General features: G+C 36.6%; 1 protein-coding gene across 2 annotated transcripts in view; it reads right to left on the bottom strand.

The window, feature by feature from the left end:
- The window catches only part of KCNT2 (potassium sodium-activated channel subfamily T member 2), a 115,555-nt gene that overhangs the window by 10,319 nt on the left and 77,565 nt on the right, over positions 1 to 27,671 (bottom strand). For both annotated transcript variants that reach the window (XM_053950794.1, XM_053950795.1), the window contains exons 15-27: positions 25,928 to 26,036; positions 23,603 to 23,659; positions 22,379 to 22,528; positions 21,046 to 21,275; positions 20,120 to 20,336; positions 18,748 to 18,853; positions 18,346 to 18,518; positions 16,625 to 16,696; positions 13,758 to 13,892; positions 9,518 to 9,629; positions 5,791 to 5,892; positions 3,022 to 3,105; positions 1,681 to 1,809 (exon numbers count right to left, since the gene is read on the bottom strand). In XM_053950794.1, the coding sequence (XP_053806769.1) occupies positions 1,681 to 1,809; positions 3,022 to 3,105; positions 5,791 to 5,892; positions 9,518 to 9,629; positions 13,758 to 13,892; positions 16,625 to 16,696; positions 18,346 to 18,518; positions 18,748 to 18,853; positions 20,120 to 20,336; positions 21,046 to 21,275; positions 22,379 to 22,528; positions 23,603 to 23,659; positions 25,928 to 26,036 (1,676 nt within the window). The remainder of the gene's footprint in view (positions 1 to 1,680; positions 1,810 to 3,021; positions 3,106 to 5,790; positions 5,893 to 9,517; positions 9,630 to 13,757; positions 13,893 to 16,624; positions 16,697 to 18,345; positions 18,519 to 18,747; positions 18,854 to 20,119; positions 20,337 to 21,045; positions 21,276 to 22,378; positions 22,529 to 23,602; positions 23,660 to 25,927; positions 26,037 to 27,671) is intronic.

The raw sequence follows: 27,671 nt of genomic DNA, 5'->3' as shown, positions 1-27,671 counted from the left end.
GTATTGAAAAGCTAAAATGATAACCCATGCTAATATTTCATTAGTGAAATAAGTAAAAATTTCCTTTAACTTCAAAATAAACACTTTGCAGAAAGATTAGGGCATTCAGCACCTCTGTGTTTGTAGGTCTCTATCCATAAAGGCCACAGATGCAGAGCAAGATGTTGCTCTTTTGTATTCTGGGGAAGAGGTAGGTGAGGGGAGATTTCCCTGTCCCTCCCTAGAGGGGAAAGGTTGTACAAATTCTGACTGACTAAACAAGAAATTGCACAAGTATTTGTGTGGAAATATCACTGGAGGTCTGCATTCAGTGTCTTCAGCTTAAAAAGACCAACAACCGCTTTTTCTTCACTTAATAAAGGAGGAGTGCCATTCTTCCACATTTCTCCAACACCTGACAATTTGAAAACTTAACGAGGAGGTTTCTCCAACCTCCCTTCCTTAAGCCTCTACCTGATTTAACTCAAATTCTTTATGAGATTAGCTGTGAAGGTTGATAGGAAGTAATAGCAGAACTCTTCATTCTCTTTTGGACCTGAAGTTAAAGAGCCAGCCCTGAATGTGAAAATAAAGCATTGCCACGAATTTTATCTTATCCTTATTTAATGAATTCTTAAAATCTGCTATGTCCTCTGTTTTGTGGAAAGCTGTGACAGACCTTTTTTTCATATTAGCAGTGAGGCTGACTACATTCTTCTCCAAGGAATGATTTTGATGGATTATGTTAAGGCTCCTATAGTTCAAAGGACATTATTGCAGTGACCAGAGCCCACTGGCTAAGCTGTAAAAGCCACCTACAGAGAAAGTGATGGTCCACAAAGAGATATACCCATGAACTGGGTGGAATCTTGCACAGCTTTTTATCACTTTTTTATAAAATTAACTTCAGCTGAATGTACTTCCTCAAGAGCAAATTTTACCATTAAGCATTATATGGCCAAATGTTTTCTAATATTTTTCTGAAATATGGAAAAGAAGATATAAACTACCTATCTTGGAAATTAGTTTAAACTATGTCTGAGTATTTCAGAAGAAAGGAGAGTTGTAGCTCACTGTTGTATTTTAAAGCCATGGTCTAATGAGATGGCAGTACTAATGGTCGTGTAAACAAATGGATAATGCATGACAGAAATCAAAGCTGCCCAAACAAAAAAAAGCACGTTAAATAGTCAGGAAAAAGTAATTTTGCCATTTTTTATAAACAGAGAGATGGAGAAATGTACACATTTATGTGGCAAATGTAGAAATACATATATAAAATATTAGCACTGTTTGGCAGCTAAATTTAAAAGATCCCACAATACTTTGAATAACACTAACTAGAAATGACCAACAAGAGAATGAATTAGAAAGTCACGTGAGCAGGGAAATGCCACCTGTTTTGACACACAGTGCTGGCATTGTTGGCAAAGGGCCAGAGGGCCTGGTTAAGGGTTTGGCACAAACACTGCTGTTAGTGAGCACAGTGCAGAGCTCATTCCTGGCCGTGCCCAGCTGCCCTTGGCTCCCATCCATCCATTCCCAGGAGGTGAGCACAGGAACCAAAGGCCAGGTGTCCACTGGCTCTGGGCACTGCTGGAGCCTGGGGCTCAGCCTGGGTTACTGTGAGCAGCCAGGTGTCAGCAGAGGCCTCGTGCACCCTGCAGTCAAACCCACAGGAAAGCACGGTGGCTGACCCACCTCAGATGTTGTGAGCTTCTGGGATTCTGTCCTGTAGACTCCAATGGGAATGTCTCCTGTAGAGGAACAAAGCTTCTGATACAGTCTGGCATATGTCCTAATCCACAGATCCTCTTCTGTGATTTTCATCTGAGCAAATAATAATAGGGAGGACTTTTAACTCTTGAGGGTTTATCACTTTTTCATTATGCAACTCATGAAAAAAAAAATAAAAACTAAACACTAGCTGGTAATTATCCCATTGTAGTGTTTCACCTTTGCCCTACAACAAATCTGCAACTTCCATTGCGTTTGTCAGACTGTTTCTTTTGCTTTCTCCCTGTTTAGAAGACATTGTAGTGGAAGCAGTTTAGCATTATGAACTTCTGGTCTTGGTTTAAGATTACTTAAAATTTACGTGGCAGCCTTCACCCAGTGTCTATTTTTGACTAGAATATAAATGAATAAAGTAAATATGGTCAGCAGTAAGAAACTGGTGCAGACAGATTGGAGTGCATGAGTATTTTGAATTTTAATTTTGTCCACAGACTGCAGGCTGAATATGTGGGGAGGAAGTAATACACTAAGCATAAGTGGCATAAGAAGTCTTACATGAAGCTCACTCACTTCATTACTACCTTTATTTCGAGATGTATGAGTTCCTTTTTAGAGATTCAATTGTACTTTCAAGTGTTCTTACATTCACTGTAATGAAGCTTAATGACTGACCAAGAAATATGTAATTTTTATTTAAACAACTTTTTTAAACCATCATTGATACCTTCCTGCCATTCTTTATAGATCCCCAAAAGCAACTTGTAAATGACTCCATTTGTAGTGATCTGTTTGCTACCCAGAGTATAATAGGTGTGGGAGAAAGCAGAAAGGTGGGGTTTATTTTAGCAAAACTTACTTCAGCTGTGTAAGTTTTTATGTGTGTATATACACAGTTAAATTGTATTGGGGAATGCTGACATGTTTAATTACAAGATGACTTTTGAACTCCTAGTCATTTAATACATCTGATCTTTATGTGAAAACTATTTAATTTTTAAACTGGTTGCTGAACTGCCATTGCTATTTCATATAAAATTCAGTATTCCTGTGTTTTTCTGACTTTCCAGTTTTCTGCTGAATAGAATGCATTGTGTTTTCTTGGGGAGATTGTTTTTTTGCTATGGAACTAAAAATGGGTATGTTTTCTGTTTAATTTCCTCATCTTCTCCCTGATGAAAAAGGAAACAGATGGCCTTCCTTGAACTTTCACAAAAGGAAAAGCCATACAAAGAAAGTTGAAGTCTTTTCCAGACAGTACAGAACCTTCTCTAGAACTCTGTACTATTTTTTTTTTAAATAACTTACAGAACAAAGAAACCCAGATCCTGGTGTGGTGTCAAGTCCCAGCAGAAGTCTTGTGATAGAAATCATATAATCTTTCACAAATGACTGCAAGATTTTTTAACAAGAGAGACAGAAAAGAAAGAAAAAAGCTTTAATGAACAGAGGAGTAGGCAACCATTAGCACTATGTATGACTTTCAAAGGAATTATACATCTGTGTTTACAGTCCATCTCTTTAAATATCCTAATGACTGTAGGAATACCTATCCCTTTCTTTTGGCTGAATTTACATATATAAAGTAAGTTTTCCTAAATTGGCTCTGCATGTGCATGCAATGAAGGTACAAGATTCAGCAGACTAAGGCATAACAAGGCACGGGAAAAGCAAAGATGGATGTGTCAGTGGAGTGAGGTGTTAGCCCTACGAGGTGTGAAATTATAATGAACTCTTCTGTGCAAAAGAAACTCTGGCAGATGTTAGATGGCTCTGCAGTCCTCACTGCGTCCCTCTGAGGTGGCACTGTTATCATTTTATTCAAATGAGTAATCTGAAGCGTTTTAAAGGGTTGATATGTCTATGTTGCTCTGCTGAACACTGTGTTGCTATTGGTTAAAAGGCAGAAATTAAGTTTAGTATAGAAGTGTAGACAAAGGCCAGGAATGGCCATTAGATCAGCTGAAATCACAAATATTTCTCCTCCTGGGCTGGGCTGCTGAAATGAGAGGCCCATGGGGTGCTCTTCTAGCTGTGGCTGAGCTGTTCTTTGCCACCTGTACTCAGGTGTAGCAGGGCAGCATTGCAGTCCTTGGAACGCAGCACACACTGTAGCTCTGCTGGCTTCATGTAAAAGAGGTTTTCACAAAGAAATAGCCCACAAAGGTATCACAGAAATCCTTTAGAGCTATAGAACCTGGATTTGTTCAAACTCAGATGCTAGCTGGATTTCATTTGATACATAATGATTCAACTATTTTAATTTTTGTACTGGCAGTATCCCAGTCATGATGGGCTAAATGCCAAGGAGCATCTCAAGTAAAATTTGTTTGCAAATTAAACATGTTTGTTATCTCGGCGGCATCATTTCTGTCATGGGATTTTCATTAGATTAACAAGTTTATTCACCAGGATTTGCAAGACCAAGTTTTCATTTTTCAGTTACTGTCCTAAAGTTAATTCAAAGGCTTTTCTTTCAGCCTATAATGGGAAGCATCAGCTGAACCCTGATGTTCCCCCATGTCATTTGCTATGTTTCTTGCAGAAGAAAAAGACAGAAAATGGGACCATGAAAAAGCACAAAGAGCTGCTGTTATAGAATTTCTAACTTGGAGTAAGAAATGTAATTCTAGAAAAATGACAATTCACCTATGAGCAGTAGCAGTTCAAAGGAAGGACAGGTGGAATTAAAGTGTGAATCAGCATGTGAGGCCTTTTGTTTTAAACACTTTGTGGTGAATGGTGTTACTCTGTCAAGTCATTGCATGATTATTCATGTCTAGGAGCAAATATAAAATATTGAAGTTACCTAAGTGCTGGCAAGAGCTGTTGATGATTGACAGATCTGTTTCTATATATGTGTCTTTGGTATTTTTACTTCTTTTTATTGTGGTATGTGATGCTGATATTCTGGGGCATGATTATGAAGATGTTTTATATGCAAATGCATTTCTTTCAAGAACTTTAAAATATGTATGTCCATATACATGACTAGTTTATATATTAATGGCTTCTTGAGAAAAGTTTAGCTCCAGGAATTTTTCTATTTATGTTGGATTTGCCTTCAGGAAATTTATTTGGAAGTAGAATTGAGATAAAAGAACACCCTTCATGCCCCAAATTACCAAGTAAATTCATTTCCCTGCAAGGATGTTTTCCACCTGAGTACTAAAGCATCCACAGGCTATCCCCAGGTAGAGGCAAGGCAGGAGGCTGCTCAGGTGAGCAGATGTTGTGGGCCATGGTGGTGTTCCTGCTTATGTTGTGTGCCTTGATCCTTGCAGGGCGGTGCTGCTCCTTGGGAACCTGGTGTGTCAGAGTGTGCAGAAATGTGGGCACTGCTGAAGAGTGAGCAATATTGACCTATATTCCACCCTGAAACTAGCAACTACTGCCTCCATTTGCCATGACTGTATTTTCTGATATTTTTTCTTGTCAACTCTCTGAAGGTGTGCTCTTTCCTGATTCTCACTGTCATCACTACTTCCTGGATTCTGAGCTACAAGGTTGAACTGCTGCCTGTTCTTCCCCCACTGTGTCTTTGCAACCACTGAATGCATTTCTTGCAAGGGCAAGCATGCCTTACTTTACAGTGTAATGACAGGACCTCTGCAGGTCTAGTCAACATGAGTAAGAGGAGAGGACTCTGTGAAGTAATTGAGGCCTTTATCAGCAAATGCAGGTGACTAATAAATTACATATTAAAGTAATTCTGTTCCTTTCTGTTAGGGACATGATGTGTGGGAATGGGCACTGCGTTTTTTATTGCAGAGTACAAGCATTATTATTCTGTATAATCTGTAATTTATGTAGGTCTTATCAAAGCTATTTGACTGTGGAGAGGTACATTAATAGTATCACATTATCTAACATTGGATTTTGTGCAGTCACAGGGTGATTTTGGGATTCATAACTGAACTAAGACGTCAAGCATGCTCCATTGTCTTTTGCCATTGATTGCTCCCAGTATAGACACACTTTAATGGATCCTATGGCAGAAAATAGGGTCATCTAGCAATTAAGCACAATAAAATGGATGGCAATATTTGTGTTAAGTCACATTACTGTTCATAGTACCTGATAAAGCAGTGTGTCCAACATGCTGATGCTGAAAACTCTGCCAGCAGCAAAGGGCAGTCGAAACATAAACGCCAGATTAGATCCCTTCTCCCGCTCTTTCTGTTAAGGAATTAAAACACAGGAAACATTTTTAATGCTGGTTTTGGAAGGACTGTAACAAAAACATGAAATAGATAAAGTGTAAAATCCCTTTACTCTCAACATAGTTTCTTCCTACAAGTATGCAGCATTTTTGTTCAATAGGTACAGGTTTTCAGGTTGAAAGACATTGATCAATGTGTATGTTGTTTCAGTCATCACATCTCAAACTGCATGGGCATATTCCACCAGATCAGTTTTAAAAAGATGGAGGGATATCAACTGTGCTTAGCTCCTGTTAACCTGCTCCAATTCCTTGACGTTGACAGTGGGCTGTCATCCTGGGGCAGGAAGTCTCCTAGGAACAGGAAACATGAACAGAATCTGGTACAAAAGGGAAGAAATGGCACAGGGGTCAGTCAGTGTCCTGGTGCTGCTGGCCACTTTCTGGTACCGACCAGGATGCCACTTGCCTTGTGGCCACCTGGACACATGCTGGCTCAGGCTGTCAACCAGCACCCCCATCCTTGAGCAGCTTTCCAGCCACTCTGTCCCCTCCTGCAGTGCTGCAGGAGGTGATTGTGACCCAAGGGCAGGACCCAGCCCTTGGCTTTGCTGACTCTCGTATGACTGGACCAGGCTGGTTTAGTTTCCTTCCATCTCTTCTACAGCCTTGCTTTTCTTTTATTCTTGCTTCAAAGGGATTTGTGAGAAATATAATCCTATTTTCTAGGAAAGAACAAATTAATTTTCTGGTGTTGATATGGAACAACTTCCTAAAAATCTGTCAGTTTAACAGTCAAATTTGTGTGCTAATTGCTTGTACAATTTTAGAATTTATGTAAATTGTTAGAGATCTATGTAAAATAAGACACCAATAATAAGAGGTACCAATCTCTTTTTATAACTCCTATGTCATTATTGTTTTTTATTACTTAACGTTAATTCAAATCTGCTTAATACCTGAATTATATTAAAGAAAAAAAAATGGAGACAGGAAATAGGAGGCTCCATCCTGAAAGTTACAAAAGCAGCCTGGCTGTGTGTAAATCACTGCAAATATACTGGGCCACAAAATCACAGGATTGGGTTTGATTAAAAGATATAGAAACTTGTACTTATTTCAAAATGATCACTTACAGCTTTAGAATTTTTATCAATAACACCTGCAATATTTACTTGGGAAAAAAACCATAGCAAACTGAAGTCTGAATCCTATCCAAAGCACTACAAACCCTTTCATTCAAGAAAGAGGGAGTGGTTACCTCATTTTTTTTCCTTATGCAAGACAAATGGAGAACGCAGATGTCAAGTTTAGAGTGTGGGTATTTTTCCTTTTCTCTCTTGTATAAAGGCCACTGCTTTCTCCTATGTCAGTGCTGAGTTTACTGTCAGATTTATTTATCTCTAAAATGAGAAAAGTTGCAGCTGCAACAGCAGATGGACATCTGATTTGTGTCTCTGTCTTCTGCAGCCCATTAGGTTAAAAAGCCAATTTTGCAAGTGTGTTTCACTGCTACCTCAAGGCAACTTGCCTGACATTCTCAGTCTTTCTGAAAATGAGACACTTAATGCAGAAATAACAAGCAACTGTATGTTTGACTGCTTTAGGTAATTTTTACTGGAGTTTTTAATTGCCTTTCATCTTGCATGAGGGAGTTCTGAAACATCAAATGAACTACAGCACCACCTGTGAAGTTCTCCCTGCAAATGTTAAGATGAAGTGACTGGGAAATATTAACAGCAGGCAACTACAAGAGCAATGAAGAAAATATTCTTTCTTTAAGTTAATTTATCTACCTCTGTTTCAGCAGAGCATAGTTTAGATAGGAAGTTCATTAAATGCTCAGCTTCCAACCTATCTTCATAACTTTTGCACAATAAATTATTAAGATAGTCAAGAAGTTAAAATATTTTTAAGTATTTCCAGAATATTTGCTTGAAAAATTAAGGAGCCTATATAAAGAAAGAAAGAACTGAGCTAAAAATCCTGGTTTCACTGCATTGAAGTAGACAGCCCACAGAGAATTCCAGAATCCAACTGGAATCAGATTAAGGGAATATGTTAACAAATAATTTCAAAACCCTGTCAGTCACAGTACACCAAGACATTAAGTTTGGTTGAAACACAGTGTTGAAGGCCCCAGCCAGATGTTGGCCCTGGTTGTCCTGAAAGATTCCAGCCAGCTGTAGCTTCATGGATCCTTCATGGATTTACCATGGAGGGAGGAAGTGGAGGAGCCACAGGTGCAAACCTTAAAGGGTAGTGGGGGTGGCATTATCCCAGCAAAGCTGAGCCTCCTGCTGCAAACAGCTCCTCTCTAACTTTTGTCTGGTTTCCTCACAGCTCTCCAGGCTATGTCTCTGTCAGAACACCACCTAACCAAGCCTTCATGCAAAAAATAACAGGTCACTAAAGGCCACCCAGATATTTACATCCTGTGGTCGACGTCTAAAGTATGTTATTCAACTGGGTAAAAGATTTATGTCTCATCCTTATCCTCTCATCCACACAGGCTGAATTTTTGCAGCATTCAAAGAATGTAAGAAACCAGACTGGGAAGGTAAATTCCTATGGAAAGGCTCTTTTCAATGAAGTATATATTAAAATTGCGTACATGAACATTGTACTCTGAAATCCCCAAAATTTAGGAAATTTACGGTACAACTAGGAAATGGAAACTACATGTTAAATCTGTATAATGGTAATGATTTTGGCATGAATTCACATTCACCAAGGTATGTAAGGTATCCGAGGTGCACCAGCTGGGAGGGTACATGAGAAAACCCAGCAATCAGACTGATTGATAGATTGATGGGGAGAAAGAAAAGAATGTAGTGAAGGATTTCTGCCCTTGAAGACTGTCACAGTGATATTATTTGTCTCTCACAAACTCAGAATGTGGTGGGTAGGTCATATCACCAGGGAAGATTTATGAGAAAGAGGATTGTCCTTGAGTTTAGAGACGTAAACAGATGCGCACAGCATTACTTCCTATGCTCCACCTGTTTGCAGTAACAGTATTTTGAACAAGCAGATTAACTTCATCTCCACACAGCCACAGTTCCACAATTTGAAAATGCCCAATATACATATGGAATATGAAGGTTTTAGCTAACATTTAAGTAGTGTTGCTGTCCCTCTCATAATTCTGACAGAGAACAATTATTGTTCTCAAACTGTCCCATTAATGCCAACATCTCCCATGGATACACAGAAATGTGTACAGAAGACACAATTATAATGCCTTTAAAATGAAGAGGAATTAAAAAATACATTATAATAAAAGCTGTATGTTTTAAGCATTTAGTCAGTTAAAAGATGTTCCATGTTAATTGCCTGTGTCAGCCTCTTGGACAACTACATTAGCTCTAAATATTTAATTATCCAAAAATATTTCATTTTCCTTGAGCAAATTCCACCAGAGAGTTGGTTGATTTATATTGTATTGTAAAATGATTAAATCAAAATGAACTTTATTCTTAAATGAGGGCAGATTTTTGAAAAAAAAATATCTTTTACGGTAACTACAACCATAAATCATTTCACTGTTTCCACTTGTTTTGAAATCTTTGTTACAAAATCAGAAAAAGTAATAAAAACATAACATTTAAACTGAGGGTGGGGGGAGGCAAATCTCCTTACCTTTTCCAATTTGGACAGAGCAAGAGAATAGCAGTCTTTGGCTCTGAACTGCATGAATCTCATGTTGGCTGGGTGAGTTAGTTCTGTGATAATGCTTAGGCTGGAGAACAACCTGCATTTCAAAAGAATGTCATGGTTATACTTCTAATTATAAGGCTCTACATAAAGCTACAGCTTGTGCTTGTCTCCATGTTTTTAATGAAGTCTCTGAAACTGTGGTGGGTCTGGGCCCAGTGAAATGCTGGTCCAACAGTAGAGGAAACTGCAACACATTCTCTGTAGAATTCACCAAGAAGCACACTGAGCTCACAAAATACTTAAATGCTAGAAAAAAACAATTTCATTATCAGAGGTTTTATTTAGTGATTGGTACAATAACACAAATCTGTAGGAAACAACAAAAAATGCAAAAGTTTAAAGCTTGTACTTAGTACCTGGTTGCATGTAAAGTATGACTGATTTATGTACCCTTCCAGTTGGTTTTTCTTTCTTGAGGTCTGTTTGTATGCTGTGACTACAGTCTGAGCAATATAGATGAAAAGTGACACTTGTGGGAGTTGCTGAGAAAATGTATGTTTATGTATACTTATGTTCTCACTTTGAAATATTTACATATACAAAATATTTATAACTTAACACCAATTCAGGCTTCCAGTAACTAAAAGCAGTGAAGAAAGCTCAACTGTGAACTGGCTGAATTACACAGATTTTCAAGCAGCAGACTCAAGAACCCCTCTTCAGCACTTAGGGCTCCAAGAAACAGAAAGAAAATCATAGTTTACACTATTTAAATACTAAACAACTTGGAATAGAACACATATTATTATTTAAATCTTTCCTCTGCAGATTTCTGTCAGAAGATGAGATGTACATTTGTAGCCTCTTTCACTGATCCTGAGGCTACTTGTCTACACTTAGCAATAGGTAATTGTAGTACTAATTACATCACTGATGTGGCTTCTGTCTCACTTTTCATGGAAGCAGCATTTGGTAAGTTAGTGGACGGAAATGGAATTCAAGGCACCCTTTTGCAAGTCTTGTCCTTTTCCCTCACCTTTGCAGGGGGAAACCCCACTGAAATGGCAATTCTAGCAAAGCCTAAATGTGGGGAAATGTATATCCAGACTCTCTGCCAATATGTGTTAATCCCACATTGTCTTTGAAAACTAACACTACAAAATTCAGAATTAGGAGTAATAGGAAATTAAAAGCTGATCTCGTGATAAAATATACACAGGAGGAAAAAATGCAGGCTGCTGTGTTTCTCTTAAAGATGGTTCTGTTTATCACCAAGATATGAAAACAGATCTGTATTAGGAAATCAGTTTCAAAATTGGTATTGCTGAAATATTTTACTTACAAGTGCCTTTTAGCTGAATTAGGGGAAATTGCTCTCCAGGAAGTCAGGGAGAGATTGCATCTTGCCCTGGGTGTAAGGCACTCTGCCTGCTAGCTTTTAGCACTGGAGCAGGCTCCTCCTGGGCAAAGATCCCTCTCTTCTACCCCGTTCTAGTAAGAAAGGACTGAATGGGGAAGAGAAAGCCCCCACCAGCCTGATGGAAGGCATGGCTTGCCATTGAATTCATATTCGGAAATCAGACAAGCAAGAGAGACATGTAGTTCTTTCCCAAACCACAATGATAGACCCAGAAAATAATGCAATGCCATCATAGTACCTCATTTGGTTTATCTCTAAATTGGTGATGACAGCTAGATACCAACCAAAACACTGACCTGTTACATGTACTGCTGGCAACAGGCTTCCTGCAGGATTTGAAACACAGCCTTTAAGAGGTTAACTAGTAAAACTTTATAGTGGTTCAGACCTACTGCCTGAGGAAATGTGCTGTTTTTCTGAGGTGGGCTCACACCTGTCTACAGGAACTCAGTGGTTGGCTTCCTATTTAATTTTAAAAAGTGAAAAGCATCTTAAGGTATAGTCCAAGACTATTGGTTTCTGCTTTTATTTTTAAGCTGTGATAACCTGCTCTTTCTTAGTCAGTGCTGTGTTACAGCTTTAATTGGGATGGCACAGCTTCTAGCCCTAAAGGTGCTAATAATAACCCTGTTCTTACAATCAATGTCTCTGCCTTCCAGGGTGGGGAGCACACTCTCGGGGCAAAGCAGGATTGCTAATTTATGTAAATCAGGGAATAATGACACAACTGGTGTATGAGAACTGCCAGCCTGGGCTGAAGAGCCTGGGTTACTGCAGCCCTCTCACAGGGCTTTTTCAGGCCTGAGTAACATCAGGGCTGTTTAGATCAGCCTGCACCCTCTGAACAGTTTCACCTGGTGAGACCAAAGTGCAATCTTTGTCAATGATGTCATATTACTGAAAACAGCATATTAAATCCAGGGGTTTAAAATCCCTCTTTAACACTACAGTTGGTGTTGAGTGCTCTTGCTCTCTACCATGTCCAGTCTTTTCTTCATTACTTTCTGATATTATTAGGTATTCGTAAGTAATGAAAAAGCTTTCAATATATTTTAAAAGTCATTTAGAAAACTGTTTAATTTAGTGCAATGAATGTAATTTATTCCGTAGAACAGGTAAATGCCTCTATCTTATGCCTCTTCCCAAAGCTTACTTATTTCTACAACTTTGACATAATACAAAAATGCAGTGAAATTATTATATGTGTTCTAGGGGAAAAAAAAACCAACAAATTTATTCTATACACTATTTGTGAAAATTTACAAAGTTTTATGAAAAAGTGTTGTTATGTCTTAAACCAAGGTATTTATTTTAATTTACCTTGATTGTAAGTATGCAGTGTTAAAAGAGTACTGAACCAGACAGAGTTTGTACACGAGTTAAAGCTGCCATCTAGTTGCAAACAGTGTGCAAGACAACTGAAGGAGTGTACAGTAACCTCTAATGGCATACCTATCGTATGTAATTTCTCTTTTACAAAGTAGAACACAACTAGGAAAAAAACAGTTGGATTTACTTTTACAAGTCTTGCTTATGATACTCCTTTTTCCATGTGGGGGTAAACTGTATTTCAGAAAAACTGATGTGTGTAAAAAACCTCAGCGAGTGCCTTAGCACTGTATGGTTAGGAGTAGATCTGAGTGATGTACAGATAAAGTTCAATTATAGTTTCAACCCCAATTTTCATAGGTGTGAGTGTGAATCACACACCTGTGCAAGTATCAGGTACCAATTCAGAAACTGAAATGTTAGAAAAAGACAGAATTAATGTTTCTTGTGCAATGCAGATTTTGCTTCCTTTGAGCACATGCAGAAATGCAAAGAGCATTTAACTGCATTCTCACAGAGCTGCATTTACAGAAAAAAGCTCCACTGTAGTTCAATGCTCAGTTTTCTAAACCAGTGGATTCAAATCACTTTTACTATGCATCTCTGGTCTTTTGTGGAAGGTTTGACACACAGGTAATTGCAATTAAAGCAACATTGAATCATACTCAACTTCCTTTTAGGTCTTATTAGAATGAACACCAGGAAGTGCAAGGCTTAAGCCCCAAATCAGGGAGGCATTTCATAGCTGACTGTGTAGTGTGTTTTGTTTTGTGTGAGATTTTTTGGGTGTTTTTATTAAGAAAATAATATTCTTCTCAGCTCAAAGCGACACATTTTCTTCATACTCACTGAACCAAGATATTGAAAACAAAGGCTTTAATGAGGAGAGTTCTCAAAAGGAACAGTAAATCTCAGTGTTTTGCTTTTCATCACAGCCTCCTCAGCCTCTTTACTAGACTGATCATATTATATTCTCAGGCATATTGCCATGTTGCTGTCATATGTAGTGTTGTATATAATGTGCCTAAAAACCTAACTTCTGTGCAAAACTAGATATTCAAAATGTGAACACTTACTACTAACTTCACAGTGATGCAGTGCTTACCTTTCAGCATTAGAAGGATCTGCTTTTCATATAGGCTTTAGCATTACTGTGAACTTTCTTTTCTCAACTATTTTTCCTCCTAAGTCTTCAAGAGTAACTTTATTTTCCTTCCTGTAAACCTGACAGCTAACTTTTAAAATGGTTGTCTGGTTTTGGGATGCAAAGCATTTCATCTGAGCTTTCAGCAGAATACCTCAGGATTCTAAGTGAATTGCTAAGCAGGGTGGATAAAGTTTTTCCATGTAAGACACAAATTCATGCAAGGGAAAATTTAAGTAGAATAAAAAAAGAATAAGTTCTTGGCACAAGAGGCATCAAGTATTTCACAATTAATGAGAATGTGTAGATAGATTGCAAAAATGCTTTACCTGAAGAGGGTTTGAACATTCACAATAGTCTTGGCATCTGCCATGTAGTCTTCCTCAGCACTCATCGTGCTTTCCTTGTCCACCACCACCATATTAGCTGCAAAGGTGACCCCACACCTTAATAAGTCATCTAGGCTTTTGTGAAGAGAAAGAGGGAGAAAGAAACAAGCAACTTAAATATGGAACACCTGAAAGATTAGCCATGGGTTGGCATCTGCAGATCCGCTACATAACAACTTCTAATATAATCAATGATAACAACTCAATTAATTGGTAGAATAGAATATAGAACCTACTTCAGTAGGTTGCTACAGTCCCTCTCTTTTGTTAATGATAAATTTATCTCGGTTTTTTTTTAATAAGCCTTTAACAGTTACTTGGGAACACTTTGGCCTTATCCACTGCAACAACTTGCTCTATTGCAGTTACTTCTGACAATAGAAAAACCCAAATAAATGCTCCAGGTTGCTCTTTCCCACAGTTTTATTTTGGTCTCAAAATGTTAATAAATTAGCTGGAGCGTTCTCAGGATGCTTTTAAGGAGCAGCTGCAGAGCAGCAGAACTTTATGCAAAGCTGGACAATGTTTGTGTGAAGCCCAACCACAGAAAACACTCACAGACAGCTGAGTTACAGTTCTCATCATGCCTTGTAGCCTTGTCTCCAAAATGAAGCATGTTTCAGCTGTTTTAACAACATTTTCCACAGATCCTAAGCACTTTTTGACAAGTGTGGTGGATTTTTTTAACAATTTGTTTGGGAAGAATATATAGCATTATTTTTGAAACTGTGCAGTATCACTGATGGTTGACTACAACAAAAGAAAAACAAATATTATGTGATCTACAAATGACTGCAGTAAATAAGCAGAAGTCCAAACTTTTTTTCTGAGTAATTTGTATTTCTGCTTTTTCAGACTTTCAGTTGATCCCTGAAAACAACAGCATATTTTGAAATACACAGATTTTCTGCATTTCACTGTTTCATAAACTCAACAGCTATTCTTATTTTAGCAGTTACATTCGGCTGGCTAGTGGAGAATTTGAAAAATGCTAATGTGGAAATATTGTAATTCTAGTTTTCAGGTACCTCTAGCTAAAGGTTTCTCAAGATTGACTAGATTTCTCCAGAACTGTGAAATCTGTTCAGTTACAGATCTCAAATCCTACCCAAGGACAGGGGGATAGGTACCTACTACTTGACATATTTTGATGAAGTGCATCTCTGCTATGAATTTTGGTAGAGCTGTTTTTTTGTGACCCATCTATTTCTAACAAAAAAAGAATGGTAAATGAAAGTCATTCTTTTGGTGGTTTTCTCTCCGAGATGATGATATTTCACTGCTGGTGAACAAATGATAAATATTTTAGATACTTGTAGATAGTAGGTGGTACTTTGAAAATGTATTTTATACCCCTTAAATAAGAAAGGAAAATTTGCATATTTTACAAAGCATTTCTTATCTACAGATGATCAGATCTATTAGTTGTACATGATTTAAAAACATAGTGAGGAAAACACAGGGAATATTTCTGAATTATATTTTTAAAGTATTCTTACTGATGATAATAGATGTCAAAAAACCCCTCTACAAACTGTAGTTGCTTATTACACCAGGAATGAAAGTGATTTTAGTGTCAGAAAAGATGCAGAAGTTTATGCTGGTATTACTGTAAACTTCTGAATTTTGAACAATCACTTATTCCAAAGACTACATGCTTCATTTTTTTAAAAATGCATTTAATTCTGAAAGAACAGCAAGACACTGTTAGGGAGGGATTTGGAGATTTCCGTTTTGAAATAAACTCAGTAAATTTAAACAAAGTTTAATTTTCTACATTAGTCAAACAAGTTAACATCTGAGTTATTGATTACTTTGACTACTTTGAGTATTCCCTCTGGAGTATGCATGTTAATGCTGTTTGGGTTTTGTCTTTTTCCTTTTACATTACCTCCCTACTAAAATTATCTCACAGTTCATTTCCAGATTGGGAAAAAGGCAACAATTTAATTATTCTGCCATTATGAGTTCTTTTTATAATTATCATGTAATTAAGAGTTAAGAAAGTAGTAGATATTAATAACCTGCAACACTTTCTTGCTTTATAGGAAAAAATGTAAACAGCATTTCTGTGGGTTCTTTGTAAACCTCTCAAGGACTCGGTATCACCAAGGTAAATCTGTAACTGTATCACTATTATAAGCAGGAAATAAGTTTTTTAATTTCTACAGGGGGAAATTAGTATTATGGGCTTGTAACCCCAATTCATATCCACTATGTAGTGAAGCAGTTTTCTTTAAATTCAATCTACACAGAGGAGTTTACTAAAATATTCATGAGTCCTTGCTCCTCTCTTGTTTCTGCCTGATTTTCACATTAAAGTTCTGTTGCCAAACCTATATTCAAAACATATATTAGCAGAGGTGAAGACAGAAATGTAGGAGTAAGTGATAATTTAAGTATTGGAAGATGAGACTTTTGGACACATTCAAGACTGTTTACGTTCTGTAGCTATCTTTACAAAACCTGAGTCAATGAATTCCAACAAATTATAACTCAGTACAGACTGACACTAGTATCAGGGCTATAATCTGTTCATTTGTAGAAACATATGAACTCACCTAAATAAGTGTTAATCTTATATTTTTGAGCATATTAACTTGTGCTCCCTGTCATGCTTTTCCCTTATGAGCTCCTTTATAAATCAGAAATTTGAAATCCCAAATTACAGCACAAAGACACAGACTATGCATGCAAAAAGCTCATCTCAACTACAACACACACACACACTAAAACATGCAATGACAATACACACAACAAACCACTGAGACTACAAAGGTAAGTTTTCTAACAGTTATTTCACCTACTTGTCGATAGAGCCCACCATGTAGTAAACCATTGGAAACCAACAGATTGCATCCAGAAAATGCATATCTGGCCTAAGCAGCAGATGGAATTACAAAATGAAACACAGTATCACAACAGCAGCATCTCTTCGAAAATATTTTAATCAACTGGTAGTTTGGGTTTTTTTTCTAAAAATAACTTTCTTAAACTTTGGTATTATGATGTTAGTTTATGCAGGAAATAGGTTTTCAGAAAGCTGTGAATCAACAGTTTGCTGTGATCGTAAAGTATGATCAGAATTAACATGCTTATATTAATAAATGCACCTCTAAAATCAGAAATGTTATGGCACAGGACAATTCCAAATATAAGAACAAATGAGTAACGTCAAAGACACACTACCAAGTTATACTCCAATGGATGTCTTAGGAGGACTTAAAATAAGCATCAACAATTCTTAATTAAAATGTGCAGTGGAAATCAAATCATCATTTGGGTTTTGTGACACCTACTGCTTTCAAGCCTACTCCCCTTCAGAGGAGCCACTGCAAACGCTGCATAGAGAGAGACAACAGTAAGGGTGTTGGTTTAATTAGCAAGCAGAGCTTTTACTTCACATTAATGAATCAAAAGTGGGTTTAGCTATGAAGTGTCACAACAGCATTGAAGTGTGTGAAGTTGGGCACTGGGCTGGCAAAAGGAGTTGGCACTAGAGGGCCCCCTGTGCCCATGGCTTTGCTCTCACAATGCCAGTGGAAGAGATTTAGCCTCATTTAGGCTTCTCAGTTTGTGTAATTCACTGTATGCCATAGTACCTATATAAAAACCTTCTGTTTCACCACCACAGGTGACTAAGGAGCTGCCTGAGGGTAAGTGGGACACTTCACAGCAGGCCTTTGTAGAAAAAAATCACTTAAACTGCAACCGATCTACGCAAATGGAAGTGTCGGCCCTGGAATCACAACCTACAAGACATATTTGCTTTGTTAGGTTGTTCTGCTATTCTGTGTACAAGTAACCTCCATTTCTGTGTCTTTCAAACTGTGATTTTAAGTAGCTGAGCTGTACCAAAATGTTGCAAAAAAACCCCAAAAGGCTAATTAATTAACAGATTATAAATTAAACAGTCTTGACATTGGCAAATTTTTCTGAAATATCAAAAGCAAGAAATGCAAAAAATTCCAGCAGTCATCAAGAGATATAAAAGTAACAACAATATTGCAGGTTTTAATTTTCATCCATGGTTTTAAATAATTTTAGATAAAATGTGTCTGTGGGTGTCCTTTTGGCTTAAAGAACTGTTTATCTTTTGAGTGTAGAGTTATTAAAAATATACCTAACTGGTCCAGGCCAGTAAGTGCATTGTGTTAAGTAGGTTAGTGCTGTCATGTAGCTGTGAAACTGTTATACAGCTTGATTTTTACAGTGTTTATTAAGCTATTTAATTTTAGCAGTAACATTCACATTTTTGGGGGTAATTAAAAAAAAAAAACTTAGCTGAAACATTGGCCATGAAGAATAAGAACATATAAGTTTACTATGGCCTTTAACAGTCAATAAAAGGTCAATTTTGAATCTGAGAGTGAACATGCAGTATGATTTTTGTCACTAACTTTGCTCAAAGATAAGTGTGCCATAATGTTTTTGATTTTCAGCTGGCCATGTGAAAAGGGGTCATCTATTGAATAATGGTAAAATGAGTTTAAAACTTAAGAGAAGGGAGAAAACCAATTTTCCTTACGGGTTATCCAGCAGTAATACAATGGGGTTTAGTTCTTTCTTTGGCCGGTAATAAGCTCGGAGTGGGACAATGAAGTTGTATAAGCCATTTCCAGCAGTTTCTGCTGCAACTATAATCAATTTATTTTTGAATCCATAGGCTTTGGCATCTTCATAGTAGTTATGCTGGCATCCCTAAAATCAAAGTAAGAAACAAGTTCAGTGGATGTGAATATTGTGTCAGATGACCCAATAGAGACCTGGTTAGCCATAAACACTTGGGGATGAAAAGGAATAGAAAATACAGTATTATAGTAAACACTGCACAAACTTCATCTCTAAGGAGAAATGAGAATATAGCTCTGCTCAGATGCAAGAGACAAATGAGAATGCAGAGTTATCCAGTAGCAGAAACTCCCTTTACCTTATCTAGTCTTAGACAACAGAAGGGTACTTTTTCGTGCAGAAGATGACAAAAGGTGGGAGAACTTCCAATATAAGGAGAGTAAGGAGGATAGCCTTTGGCATACCTAAAATAGAAAAAAAATAAAACATTTTTCAGTATAGAAATTACCAAAACACAATTGTCTACACAAGTGTTTTATGGGATATTTATACCTATGTCCAAGTTTTAGATCAAGTACACAAAATGAACTATGTTTAACAGAGGTTAAAAGAATGTATTTGCATCCAGTTCAACAGAACTTAGTGAAAGCTGCCATGCTTTTGGGGACTGAAGGAATTTTGCTTGGGTTTTTGAAAATAGTCTCTTGTATCATAGTATGCTGCCATAGTGTTTTGAACTGGAAACTTCTAAATTAAAAAAAAGGAAGGAAAGAAAACAGAAATAACTGTACTTCTGCTCTTCCTTCTCCAATTTTTTTTCAAACATTTGCCAAGAATGAGTGAAGTCATTACCTTTTAGCTTTAATAATGTACTTTCAAAATGGCTGAAATAAATTCTAAATGGCAAATCCTCTTCCCAGTGATGTGAAATTTCTAATTGGCTTAGTGTTTTTTTTACAGGAGACCTTTTAAATCCTGGTATTTCAGTCTGCACATTTAAGATGACTTGTCCCATTATTTTTTTCTCTGGAGCTTGATAATCTTCCCTGGGGCTTCTCAAGCTTGCCACTGGTGGAGATGAGAAATTCTGCTGGTTGAGGCATTGGCTTAATTGTGTATTTCAGTTTTAACACCCCTGTCAGCAATCCCAATAAATGTAATTGCTCATCTGCACAGCAGGATTGTATCTTCTGGGTTTATCTGAGTAATGCATCATTACTTTCAGTAACACACTAACAAGCATCTTGAATTAGATGGGATAATTTTGTCCCGTACTGCTTTTTTGTCATTCCTGCATTTTGAAGTCACACACCCAGCCCCAACATTCAAAAGCCTGTTGGATGATCTGATTATCACTGCATTCTCATGACAGGAATACTTATCTGTTTACAAATTTGTTGAGTGCTCACTTAATAATTACAAAAGTAAAAAAAAAAAAAAAAAAAAGGCCCTAGAATATGTTATGAATGCATTGTAATACATGACTATAGCTTTTAGAACTGCAAAGAGAAAATCTCCAGCAAATAGAAGAGCTTATCTGTTAGGTGTTTTTGTATTTCTAAGCAGGCTTATGGCTTTCTAGCATTTCCTGGATGGAATAATTCCATGATTGTACCTCATGGGACTTGCTTCCTAGAAGTGCTCAGATTGATCTGCATTTCAAAAAAAGATTATCGATGCTTTTTATATAGCATTAACTCTTCACTTCATTTTGCATTTAATGTACGTACTCAAAGCCGGCAGAGACCTCGTCGTCGGACGGGGTGGTTTCATCCTCTGACTGGTCACTGAGCAGGTCGCAGGTGGGGAGGGAGGAGGAGTCTGCCACCTCGAGCACCGGGGCGATGCTGGGCCTCCTGCCCTCCTTGCCCCCCTCGGCCGGCAGGGCCAGGGTGGCCCCGCTGGCCCCGCGGCACCCGGTGTCCTGCAAATCGATGGCCACGGTCCCTAGGGACAGGGAAAACATCTCCTTAGTGCTGCTCAGAACGTCTGAAGGACATCCCCAGATTTACTGGGGATTGCCTGGCTGCATGGCAAAGGACTGACAGCAGCACTATGCTGGTTGTGTTTATTCCATTAAAATAAAGTTTTAAACTGTGCTACAAGGAAAGCAACAATTTTCCTGACAATTAGTCTATGTCTTCTTGCTAAGTACCTCTTTTAAATCATACCTTATATAACCAGTCCTTATTAATATGCACCAACAACCTGCAGATTTTACTTATGGTGTTTTTTAAATTAAAGAAGCTCATGAAAACTTCCTACAAACAATCAGGTATGAATGACAAAGTACTAATATGATTTACCCACTTGTTTTGCTTTGCGTACACTTCATCATTATTTTTTTATACCACAGTCTTAAGTAGTTTAATTCCACTTTGTCAAGTAAAAGAGAATCAAATTCCATTTGTTTGTTTGGGGGTTTTGATTTGTCTGCTTCTTCATTTTTGTCTGGGTTTTTCTTTTGTTGGGTTTGGTTTTTGTTGTTTGTTTGTCTATGAATTTTTTAAAGTATGGGGGCAAATGTTTGAAGCTGTTATATTAATTTTTTCTATTCATAATTATAGTTTCTTAAAAGTTTAGGAAGATGCTTTAAAATGTACTACTCATTAAATAAGAATATATTGTGATGTAATTTTTTTTTTTTTTTACTTACCCATGCTGGCTATTATACTGTGTACTGGTAACCTAGAAGCTCCATGATAAGATAATTTTGATTCATGGGTTTTTCTATGCTTTTCTTGCTTCTTAAAAGCAGAATTCTCTTCTTTGGTGATATTTATATAAAAACATATATCAGTAGAACTCATGATATATCGAGGACCTGGATTCAGCAAAATGTTTTTGTTATCTTCCTTTCTAACACCAATCAGACAGACTCCAAACCTTAATTAGAAAAGGAAAGGCATGGTTCATTTTGCATAGTCCTGCAAACACCAGAATTTCCATTGTCAAAAATGAACCCCAGGTATATTTTTATTTTCTTTGCACATTATGAACATTTGCAGCTTCCTGGATGACAAGGATGTTTGAAAAATGTGTTCTGCTAAATAGGCCACATCAAATCAAGCAGATTTTATGAGCTCATGAATTCTTAGGCAGTTGAGTGTTTTTCGTAATGCCCATAATATTCTCCTAATGTTGGTCTAGTTGATTTTTTTCTGTCAGATGAATAGTCCTTTATAATAGTCCTAGATATGGAAATTTATTAATCATGTTAAATTCTTCCATTATTTATAAGTAATGGAAACCATTTTCATAATTTATTTTTGCAATTCACTCTTAAAAATGTATTTGATTAGTGATAGAAAATAAGGAATTACAGCAAAAAAACCTCTTTCTCTCCTTAATTAAATATGAGAATAAACCCAGCATTTAGGGTTTGATAAATGGTTATTTTATCAAATATATACAAACATACATGATTTGTGTTTATTTTGGATGTTCATCTCACAGAGCAGCACTGGATAAGTGATGTATCACCTGGACCTTAAAGTAGGTATGTTATCATCTAACAGAAAAAGAGTTTTATGTTTGAACAATCACCAGAATGTACCATGTGACACTTTAAATTGAACATTTCCCATAATATCAGCATGCCACAAAGAAGCCATATTTCCAGCTGAGTCCTAAATAAATAAAAAAAAAAACCCACATCCTCCCACCCATTCATTTCTAGATTGTTTTGGACTTGGAAAAGGATTGGTGTTCTTGCAAAACCTTCAAAAAGTGCCTTTTTTTTCTGGTTGTCCAGCCTATCCTTTATAAAATAGTATTCTCTTAGACTGAGATGGGCTGTACAGAATGAACATCAGCTTTTACCTGACCAGCTCCAACTCACAGAAATAGATCCATATTAGTGGCCAGATACTTAAACCCAGGAACAGATCAATGTGCAGTACTGTGCCTTTAGTGCAGAGCTATGTTGCAGGCAAAACAAGTAATTATTTCTTTCAACTTTTGATGGCTGATAAGAAAAATAAACATACTTTTTATGTGCATGGAAAGAAGCATATGTGAAACTCTTCCCCTCATACTCTGCAAAAAATGTACTTTCTTCCAGGCTGATGTGATACACTTCGTTACCAGAGCATCTGCCATACATTTTCTGCCATTGTTCTGGTGATTGCTGACTCTCCCTGAAACATAAAGAGAATAATTTAACACTTAATGCAAAATTCTTATTAATAAGAATGGTATTTCATGTCAATAGGAACTACAAATGTCTACTGAAAAGGTCCCATAGGCTAATCTGAAAGAAGTATTTGAGATCAAATCTTGGTAATATTTTAAGTACAGAGATTATTTTAATATATTAAAGAGCATTTTCTGCTAAGTAATAGACATATAAGAGTATGTACTTTAATATCAGGAGAGAGGTGGCTCAATTACTTTGAAATCACACTATAATAAGTAGATCCATGGCAGCTTGAAGATGACAGGTAAAACCAGCAGCATTCTCATTATATTCATAAAGACAGTTCCTTCACCTGCTTTGTGGCAGACTCTGGTTCCTGTCTGAGTATCATTAACAACTTATGTAGGAAAGAGTCATTTGTATTTGGTCATTTGATCTGTAAGAGATTTTTCTGCATTTGCTTATCAGTGATCTTTATAGCCTCTGGGTATTTTTGGTTCCTGTGTCTTGTGGACTATTACAAGTACAGAGCTTCTCTTCTCTAGTGCAAGAAAATAAATTACAAAGCAGATCAGCCTTTACTCTATGCAGCTGCTGCCCTTAATGCAAACAGTTCAGTGGAAATCTCCAAACCTCAGCAACCCCAACACTTGCATCCCCTGGAGCTCATGGGAACTTCTTGATTAAGTTTTACATGGAAACAAGGTTCTGCCTGCATGATTTTCACGGGAGGTAACGGATGCATATATACACAGATATGTGCAGCTAGGTCATGAATCTGACAAGTGTGTCCTGTGTTTTGCCACTTGGAGTAAAGATCTCAAGATCCTGGGACATGCTCCTTTAATGCTCATTTATACATTCTTAATACCTTGACACAATTTGTATTTTTCTTCTTTTGTACTATGTTTCTTAACTCTCTTCATGGAAACATTTTGTTTCAAGATGAAAATAAGTAAACCATTTTTGTTGTAACACTATAAATAGTGTACTAGGTATAGAACAGCAGAACTAGCCATGTAATTTCAGAACATTTTCCCTTATTTCACTTTTCCCCCTAAAATAAAATGGTCACCTGTTTAATGTCTGCTTCGTTCCAGTGAGTTGTCTGAAAGCTTCCCATGGGGCTGTACTGTAAAGATCACATTAACTTCAAGTCAGAAAGGTTATTTTCTTCCAGTATTTTGTATCATCACACAAACCCAAACAGAGTTGTATTACTAGTTTAGATAATCAGATAACAGTTAAAGATAAATGTTAAGATTATTAATCAAGGTTGATAATGAGATTATAAATAAGATTCAAGGTAGAATTTTGGTGTCTCACAGACTAAAGTTTTGAATTCCATAAACAGCTGAGAAGACAACAGGATTATCTGCACCTCCTTAACAGGTATTTAAAATTTGAGTCCTGCATAAGGTTTCATGCAGGTGTTAATAGCAACCATGATAATAAAAGAAAAATTAAACAGGAACTAATGTAAAGGAAAGTAGTTCACTATTAACATTGGAAGTCTATTTAACAAATTATTTTCATTATGTAGATCTAATTTAGTATTTGGTTTGGTTTATAAATACATGTATATAAAATTTTTATTTGTAGCTTAAATAATCTGTTTTCACCTGATCTTTTTACTTAGCCAAACTCAATTGCTCATCTGACTTCACCTTTCATACACATAAATAAAGGTAATGTCACCTATTTTAACAACTAGCAGTTAATTTACCTCTTGCTCAACAGCAGAATACATCTGGAAAAGCAAAAAAAACAACCCTGTCTGAACTATAAATTGGTCAAATCCAAAGCAGCTTTATGTCTGCAGTACAATGAAAAATGCCATTATTTTTGAGTCTGTCTGAAAATAAATGCTCTGGAGAGTGCTGACTACAGTAGATAAATAATAACTAGACATTTTCACTTTTTCAGTCTTTCTGTATAAATACAGAGAAGTATTTTTACAGTAACATATATTGTACATTCTTACAGAACCACACATTATTTTAGTCCTTCTGGATTCAAAGTAATGCTACAACTATTTATGCAAAAACTTTCTTCTTTTTGCTCCTAGTATACAATGACCGGACTAGAAAACAGTTACTTTTATTATGCTGCTTACATCTATTTATTCTGATTGCAAAAGAAATCTTAAGCACTTTTGAATTTTGTGACAGTTACTTTGCATCACAGTTAGGGATCTGTAAATGATCAATGTGACTGTGTTAAACAATTAAATGCTGAAGTTCCTAAGTACAGCAGAAAACAATTCCCTTTTCTGTGTTTGGGTCTGTGCTGAAGGAAAATTCCGTGACAGCTGTTAGGAACCCTGCTCTTCTTTTACAGCCATGTAATATGAAATAACTGGAACAGGCTCTGGATTCTGTGCATGTTACAGAATTAAAAGGTAGGCAGATAAAAAAAGTATAAAGAATGTATTTCACCACAGTGCTCAGCAGGTATCCAAACAATGTTTTGTTGTCTTCCTGCTAGGACATTCTAGTGCACAGTGCCACTAAAATCTTGACATTTGCTGTTCTCAATAGTAACAGCTCTAGGAAAAATTTCTGTTTTCCCCATTCTGGGCAAAGGGGAATACTAGAAATGTCATACAGAAGATTAAATAACTCTGCTTATAAATATATATATATACTGGGTTCATGGTTACTTGAAAAAGAAGTTAGGATGTTACAAGACTTATGTAGTGTATATGCAGCTCTTCCATTTCTACAAATATATTTAGAGATTCACTCTTTATTGCATCTGTGTGCCCACGACATTTCAATCAAGAACACCTTATTATTCCAAGAATACAGCATAAAAGAGATACACCAGATGTGGTAAAATTATTTTAGTGAATTCAGAGAAGGCCTACTGTGACTATGCACTCTGCAGAGATACCATAATTCTGCACCCCTTCCAGCAGTGTGGTCGTGTTAAAAATCATGTATTTGCCTCTTAACATACAGGCACAGAAGAGCAAATACCATATGTCATCAAAAAAACTTTTTTTTTTTTTTGTTAATTGAAACAGATCTTCAAATTAACCTATTAGAATAGGTATTTTAGGACTTCTTAGTGCTCCTAAGTAGAACTCAGTGATAGAGACACTTCAATCTACTAAACCAGAAATACAATTTTTTTAATATTTTATATCGTAAAAGTGGCCCAATAGCATGCAACAAACTCTTAAATACTGGGGGGAGGGGGTATTCTATTCAAAACTATACTGCCTTGAGTAAGGCATTTTGATGCTTTTATTGTGCAGAAAATTCCTTTTTTTTTTTTTTAACTGTAGTTGTGTGGGAATTCAGGGGAAACTGTTTTCCAAATAGCAGCTATGACGTTTTTCATTTCAGCTATGACTTTTTTCTTTGGGAGTTTTTTTATAGTAGTATATACTTACTGTCCCCTAGATGTATGAACCAGCAGAGTGATTAATGTAGAAGTAGCTGGACATATACAATTTAAAGCTAACATGGCATATTTGAATTCCTCTTCACATACAACATGATCTGTAGGGAAAAAAAAAAGAAGGATACAAATTGTTTTACAAAAATACTTTCAAATGAACAGAATTATCACTTCCTTTTCTAGGAAAATGGTGAAGATGGATCAATCAAAAGTTGGCCCAAGATCTTAATTTTCTGCTTGAACCTTGGAAATCAGCTGTGTATGATTATCCCTATCTATGCTATCTAACATGGATGGATACTGTTTTAAATCCATATCACAGTTAAATGCTCTCCAGTGCTTGCTGATGGCATGAAAAGGAAATAGAAATTATTCTTTAATGTAATTCCCATATACCTGTGACAGTATTGAAACGGCGATAAAAAGGGATAAGCACAAAATTTCTAACTGCTTGTCAGTGTAGAAACAAAGTCAGAGAGGTTTTGTAAAACCACAAAGGCATTTAGTACTAAGTCAGATTTTCCCCCTCTGAATTTGCTATTTGGTTGTTTCAATGGTTTCAGAATTTGCTTCTAATCAGAAAGAATATTACAAGTAGAACAGCTGATGATCAAAAACATAGGCACATGAAAATTGCTGAGTAAAGGCAAGCAAACCTCCCCAGCTAGACCTGAATTATGCATATCTGCTTCTGGTTTCACCAACGTGTCACTGAAATCCTTAGAACCACCTTGCCTCCCTAAGCTGCTTTCCTGACAAAATTTATAGTATAGCTATAAGCATGACACTTCCTGAAAATAAAAGTGAAGGCATATTGTGCCTTCTCTGTTCCTTTTATTTTGAAATATCTAGAGGCTTTTCAGTAACAGAATCATTTACTACTGAATTGAGTAATTAATTCTCCTATTTTCTGAAGATCAGGGCTTACTTAAATGTCATAAGGAAGGGATGAATTTAGTTATATAAAGACACTGTCAAATGTAGGACAAAATGAGATTTTTCTTCCTGTAAATATATTTCAGCTATAGCAATTAAATATTTTCTGCAGAACATGTTTCAGATAGAAATATGTTCTTTTAGTTGACCATATGCCATTAATAAACCTACTTGAATTTCAAACCAGAGAGGGTAAGGCATAGTCTGTGGCTTCAATGGAATATCTGCAGTCCATTACCATTAGTGAGATGACAAAGATTTATGCAAGTGTATACCAACTTCCTGACACTGAAGGAAAGAGAACTCTTGCTATTTTTTAATTTGTAGAGGATTTTGCCAAATAACCTCCCCTTATTTTTTGAATGGAATGTTGTCATATTATAGCTAAACATTTTGAAAATACAAGAAAGAAAAAATACACAAGGTAATGATTTCATCATCTGTTATTTCAGATCTTGTATTTGAACCCAATTGTACATGCTGGCCTAAATACATACAAATGGAAGTTAAATAAATCACAGATGGCACAATGAAGATGAAAACTGTAACTTCAGTCTCCAGATGCACTCCACTCTCTAACATATATGGTGAACTTTCTTGGCAGATGTTTATGTAAAATATAATGTTACCAAAGAATACAGCACACAGCAAACCGAGATTGCTGTCCTACAACAGTCCCTTAATCATGTCTGTAAGAGATTCACATGGTGTTGTCAAGTGTTTCCACATCAGGAGCCTTGGAGCTGGACTTGTGGACTATTTCTGCACCTGTTGGAGACTTTGACCTTCTGCAGGTAAGT

The sequence above is a fragment of the Vidua chalybeata genome, chromosome 9, assembly GCF_026979565.1.
Source record: "Vidua chalybeata isolate OUT-0048 chromosome 9, bVidCha1 merged haplotype, whole genome shotgun sequence".
Classification (NCBI taxonomy): domain Eukaryota; kingdom Metazoa; phylum Chordata; class Aves; order Passeriformes; family Viduidae; genus Vidua; species Vidua chalybeata.
Note: the sequence above shows the minus strand (reverse complement) of the source record. Positions and strands in the feature narration are given on the sequence as shown.